Here is a 6,320-nt window from a genome sequence, read left to right as displayed (position 1 = left end):
TTTAGCTTTATTAGATTCATAGACTTTATTATGCACTTAGATATACCCTAGACATCTATGTCTTGATACATAATAATATTTATATATCTAAAAAAGCTAAAACAAGCTATAATTTGGGACCGAGTACGAATCAACAAAACAACGGTTTATCTGAGCGGTGGGCCCGTTTACAACCGCGTGAGCTGGGAACAAGTCGCGGTATCGCATTCGCATGGATATCCAAATTCCTCGCGGGCGACGCCGTAGACCTCGTGCCAAACAGAGACTGACATCAGGGGATGCCCATTTCTGGCGCCTTGCTGGGCCGACCAACAGGGCCAAGTTCAGAGATAGGGTTGGGCAGCCATTTGGTGAGAACTGAAACCGGAGGACCGAGGCTGGGTCGGTCAATACTTTTTGTTCCACCATTATAGTTGACTTGACCTGCAATGACTCTGGGTCAATGCCGCGAAGCTGTAGGCATGCCAACAACTCTGCAAAGCTCTCCATCCAAGCAGCGCAGCCATCGGCGGTTGGAGAAGCGAATGAAGCTATTCAGCAGCGAGCTCAGGCAGCTGGCGCTCCAATTCTCCATGACCATGGATGGAGTCATGGAGCTAGCTCTTCGGCTTCGGGTTAGCGGACGCGGACTGCAGAGGAACCCGCTGCCAGATTAGCGGGTACGTCATCATCCTACTGCACATATATGTGATGCGAATCAACTCCTCAAATTAGAGCTGGCTCTGCGTGTCCGCACGGTAGTGTGTTTTTTGCTACAAGCCTAGGATTAGGAAGAAATGCTATGTGTAATCCGTGCCTCACTTTCTCATTTCATTATTTTTGTCTACTAGCTATATAGATAGTCTTATGTGCTAATAGGATGGGGCTGTGGGAGATGGCCGTGAGCGGTGGCGTGAACGGTGGTGTAGTGTAGGTAGGCAACGAGGTGAAGCGGTGAGGGCGCTGTAGGCCGGATGGTGGAGTGGCGTCCTAGAGCTAATATGCGCCTCTTAGAGTTTTTTCCCCCTAAGTATAAATTGGCTAACAATTGGATTTCTTTGAGCCAAATTTGGTATAATTAGAAAGATACATCTCAGTTCTCTTAATTAGCAATTTAAAGGTCTTATTACGCTCATCACATTGCCAAAAAAGTATTGACCTAGTAATACTTTAACTTCTTAAGTATTTTTCGAGGGATCTCAAACATGAACTAATAATTACAGAATTGACTAAAACCACTAAAGCAGTCTACCCCTAGCTTAGTCACTTAGCTAATTTCTTCTTAGGTTGATCCTCTATAGTTTTCCAATCTTTATTGCAAAGTTTATTGTGGTGCATCAGGAGCCCTACCAATCTTTATTGCAAAGTTTATTGTGGTGCATTAGGAGCCCTAATTAATATAGGTAAAAGAATGTAACCATGTCATTTTGCCTCCCAATAACAAAATAATTTGCTTTTACGAAAAGGAATGATGTTAGCCTACAAACTGCTCAAAATGTGCGAAACATGTCAACCTATACTCGTTTTCTGCTTAAAAGAATTCATATGGGTTTTTTTATTGAAAGAGGTTTCGTAACTTATTGTGTCATAAGCCAACAAAAAAAATTGTAAAAACATATATATGCCTACCATATGATTTTTTTATTGTAAGAGTTTATAACTTAATTTGAAATGGAACAAAAGATGTGCCAGCAGTCCAGCACCATGAAAAGAATCCTGCCATTACCAAGTCGACAAAATTAAGATATAAGTTAGATAAAAATTAGCATAACTTTATTATTTTGGAAAAAACAAATAGAGGCAAATGGAAACTAGGACGACCGTAAGTTTTTGTGAACGGGGTATGCAAATAGCGATCCGTTACATCTGAGGCGGAGGCAGCCTAGTGTTACAACGCGCAGCTAGAGAAAAACAGAGTAATCTCTGCTCGGTTTTAGTTGTTTCTACTGTTGTATCGGTGGTGCCAAGTTTTGATGGAAAACAAAATGTTTGCATCCACTTTCTTTCTAAGCACGAAAAAAAAGAACAGACAGACCTAGGAGTTTTCGTAGCAGTAATTTTCCAAATGGATCGTGCTATCCCACAATGGGTCGCGCTGCTGTGCAGCACACGACCCTAGCCTCCGCCATTCTACTGCCGCGCTGGGTTCAGATGATGTCAGTGATATGTCAGTTAGGGAAATGTTAGTACATTTTTTTAAATGAGCATAACTCACTCATCAAGTGTTCGGTTTTAATTCCATTTGCGCCATTGTGTTCCTAGTGATGAGATCTACAAAGCAAGATACATACCTGATATATTTTGATGCTGTTTTATAAGACTGGCAACTTACGGATAAACTGTGTAGCAACTTATAAACAAAATAGTGGTATTATCAGGCAACTTATATGGAGTTATTATATAGAGAACATGCGACAACTTATATGTTATATTAATTATAACTCTCACAGAGTCAATGTAAGAGCTTCTTCAGAGCTAATGTATCCATATATACAGAGAAAAAAGAGACAAATTAAATAAATACCTCAAATATGTAACTATATTGAGTAAAAAAATGTAGGAATTTATGTATATAATGTGTTGATAGATTTATACATAAGTTGCTACACACTTCATGCATAACTAGCTATTATGTATTCAACATAAGTTGCTAGAATATAAAAAATATATTAAAATATATCCATCCTAGATCTAGTTTTATAAATATCATCAAAACGAATGCTGGTGTAAACGAAATCGAAAACGAACACTCAAGAAGAAAGTTATCATTTTAAAAGAGGAAAGGAAAAATAAAAAGTACGTAAGCCGCGACGGTACACATGGGCCGCGGCAGTCCGCTCGGACCCAGGACGCGCTAGCTTTTTTTCCTTTCAAAATTGGTCTTTGTGGGAGAAAAGCTCAATAAATATTGGGGGGCAACCGGCGGCCCAGCTTAGCTCAGGATATTTGGCCCACTAAGGCTACGGGCCATATAGTGGTGGGCGTACTACTGCTAAATGACGGTGGGTAATTGGGCCATTCTCTCCCTAGGCCCTTTTCTCAGTTCAGTATAACCAAATGGGCTGAAAGAACAATAGTATGTGGGGTCAATTCTAAACTGGACCATATATTGAAGGTGAGCCCAATACATTTGGAACAAAGGCCTTTGCATGTTGTTCCCCCCAGCCAGTCAGTACTCAGGAATGAGAAAGCCAAGGGGCTAGGGCGCAGGGTAACAATTTTGTGTTACATGCATGCGTATTTGCACTTGATTGTGTGTACATATGGGTTGATTAGTACTCGATTTTTTCACTTGTACCCGCCGATATCTTTCACTCATATCTTTGGTTGCGCGCTTTTACTTGCAAACAATGTGTTCCTTTAGCTGGTTTAGTAGCTACGTACGTACTTCTCAGAACAAGCATATAGTCATACATGTAGATATGGTTTGCACTGTTAATTTGAGTCTTCTCCAGGAAATTAAATCCTTGACCCAATTGCACGAGTAAGAAGCAAAGAGAAGGGTGCTAGCTAACTGCTAACTAACCAACCGTGTGCATCCCTTTCTCTTTGGGCAGAGAGGAATATAAAAATGAACGGAAGAATGCGAAACCAAAGTTTATAACCCGGTGTGCAAGCAAGTAACAACCCGATGATCTTGGCCTGCCGACGCGATCGCGGCTACCTCCAAGGCTTGAAACCCACTCTCCCAGCAGTACGTCTCAGGTCAGTAACGCCGGCCACGTATGTTTCATCCGCGGTCAGATTCTGCCGCGGCGAGCGAGACCCCGCCGCGTGAGCGAGAGATGCAGGCACCTGGATCTGCGGCTGTACAGAGTGCAACCCCGCCGTGTGGTCGTAGGTGCTGGGGAGGACGACGCGGGTTTGTTGATGCCTCCGCCGGCGGTCCACGTGGCGGAGAAAACACGCGGTGGGTTGTAAGCACCTGCGCGCGGGGGCGGCCCCACCACGCGGTCCTTCGAGCCCAAGTTTTGGGGGATGAGCAGGAAGGTAGAGCTAGGGTTTCATGGAAACTACCGCTCTTGTGCGAGGAAACTAACTGCATGTCTTTTTTTATTAAAAAAAATCTAATAGCGGCGATGGCGACTTATCTTCCACCAGCAATCCTGGTGGAATTAAGCGGAGTATCTTAATCTGAAACTAAAAGAGGTGATGATGAACATGAACATGCTGGTACAAAAACTCAGTGGGAAAAAAGAACAGATCCACTCTTCTTTTCTTTCGTTTTTTTTGCGGCAGCATGCACATCTCTCACGACGTCAAGAGTCGGAGATCAGTTCTAGCTAGTGCCCCACCATATATATGTCCATTATTCAACCAGAAGAAAATAGAAAAATTGCTTGATGAAGTAGTCATATATATGGCACAGGATCTATCAGATGGAATAAGGATGTACAAGAGCAGCTTAGCTCCATCAGTATGTACATAGACAGGGAATATACACTTATTTACAGCGCAAAAAGCAAAACGAAAAGGTGAGAAAAAAGACCTAGCGCGCGTTCCATACGTATAGTACCAGGAGTCCAGGACTCCCTCCTGCAGGCGCCAGAGATGATAACGCCGGGGTGCACGTCAGTTCATCAGCCAAACCTGCAGCATATTCAGGCCGATGATCCAAAGAACGTAGGCCGCGAGCCACCACCCGGCCGTAGGGGGCGGCACGGCGAGGGCATCAGCGAAGAGAAGGTACACGGCCGCGGCAATCATCGCGACAAGAGCTACGACCAAGCGACGGCCGCGCGGCCAGATGCCCTTCCTCTGCCCGCGGCGGTGCCCGCCGTTTGCCTCGTCGCGGCTCGGCGGCGGCGGCGGCGGGCCGGGCGCCTTCCCCGTGCCACGGGCCGTCAGGCCGCCGGTCTTCCCGCCCTCCATCCACCGATCCGAGCCTGCGACCGCGACCTGCTCCCGTCTTCTCGCTAGCCCTGTCCCAACTCTGAAGGGTGTGTACTGTGTCTCTGCCGTTTCCGAGCAACAATGATGCCGTTTTATACTTTTATGCCTGCCGTAGCAAATTTTCCCTGGGGAAAAAAGTGGGGGCCTGAGGCGAGGGAAGGTTCCTGGAAGACGGTGTGGAGAGCATAGCTTCCCGGAAGTTCATAATCTCAATTGCCTACGTGTAAGAAAGCTTAGCATCGTGGTCGGCAGAGGAATAAACAGGCCCTGAAACTACAATATATAACTTTTGACTAATATAACTTTTGGCTAATACAACTTTTGAGTGAGTGCTTCGTACTCGAATTTGAAATCCCATTAGACCTGTTTGAAAGGAGTGTGATGCTATCATTTTACTCGCATTGTAGGTTCCCATAGGAAACTTTTGAATTCAAATTTTAAAAGTTTACTTACGATGTTGAGGGTTTTAACTTCTCGTCAGTAGACATAATATTTTTGGACCATAGCTTTTGAGTGATCGCTTCCTATTGTAATATGAAATCGATTAGACATACTTGGAGGGTGTCTATTACCAATATGTTTTCTTGCCTTGCAGGTGTTCCCATTTCATATATTATATTTTAAATCTTATTAGGATGATAGATATTCTGGATTTTTTTCCAATTATGGGCATTTAATTTTAATTGAAAATTGGAAACCTGGAACCCCTCAGTTCGTCTTTTGCAAATCTGAAATCAGAACCTTATCATGTTTGAACTCAAAACGTTTTAGTGGAAAAGTATAGTAAGTTGGTATGTATAGCGTCTATAACAATAGAAGAAGGTCTAACTTTGACACTAAACTAATACCTTTTGTCCACGGGTGACGGGAGGAATTCAAAAAAGTTGCTTTCATGGAGCATCTCCAGTCGATCCCCTTTCCACTTTTTCAGCCATAAACACTACTGGGAAAACCCCATCAGTACCGGTTGGGAACTCCCCTTTAGTACCGGTTGCGCAACTGGTATTGCTAGTTCAGTACTAAAGGAGGGTCTTTAGTACCGGTTGAAATCAACCGTACTAAAAGGGTATTAAAAAATAATAAAAAAGAAATCCCACCCCACCCGAGCCGCACCCCGCCGGCACGAGCCCGAGCCCAAGCCCGACCCGCACCTCGTCAACCCCCCTCCCCCCCCGAGCCCAAGCCTCGCCCTTGCCCCCCGCTGCCGCTTGCCTCCCGAACCCCACATCTTGCGTCTATTCCCAGCAGCCTCTGCCTTCTGTCTAGTATGCTTCGCTGATTAGCTTTTGCTTGATGCTAGACGAATGAGACTACTGTACCTGCCGCTGCTGCTCTAGTGCTCCCTGTGACTGTAGATATATATGGTGGAGCGGCGTCCGTCTTGCACGGGTTGTGATGCCGTGAAGGTTCCGATGCCGAGATGATCTCCATCGCAGTATGCCATTTTG

General features: G+C 44.7%; 1 protein-coding gene and 1 long non-coding RNA gene across 2 annotated transcripts in view; one reads left to right on the top strand and one right to left on the bottom strand.

Moving 5' to 3' along the window:
* The first annotated feature begins 447 nt into the window (after window positions 1-447).
* The window catches only part of LOC111256928, a 12,567-nt gene continuing 6,694 nt past the window's right edge, over window positions 448-6,320 (top strand). The window contains exon 1 of the long non-coding RNA XR_002677181.1: window positions 448-659. This is a non-coding gene — a long non-coding RNA (uncharacterized LOC111256928). The remainder of the gene's footprint in view (window positions 660-6,320) is intronic.
* LOC101759470 lies at window positions 4,304-6,047 on the bottom strand. Its single transcript, XM_004966135.3, has one exon. The coding sequence runs from the start codon at window positions 4,849-4,851 to the stop codon at window positions 4,552-4,554; it is 300 nt and encodes a 99-aa protein (XP_004966192.1). The 5' UTR covers window positions 4,852-6,047; the 3' UTR covers window positions 4,304-4,551.

Source organism: Setaria italica, chromosome IV (genome assembly GCF_000263155.2).
Source record: "Setaria italica strain Yugu1 chromosome IV, Setaria_italica_v2.0, whole genome shotgun sequence".
NCBI classification, from domain to species: Eukaryota; Viridiplantae; Streptophyta; class Magnoliopsida; order Poales; family Poaceae; genus Setaria; species Setaria italica.
The sequence above is the reverse complement of the archived record's forward strand: the minus strand, read 5'-3'. Positions and strand labels throughout refer to the sequence as shown.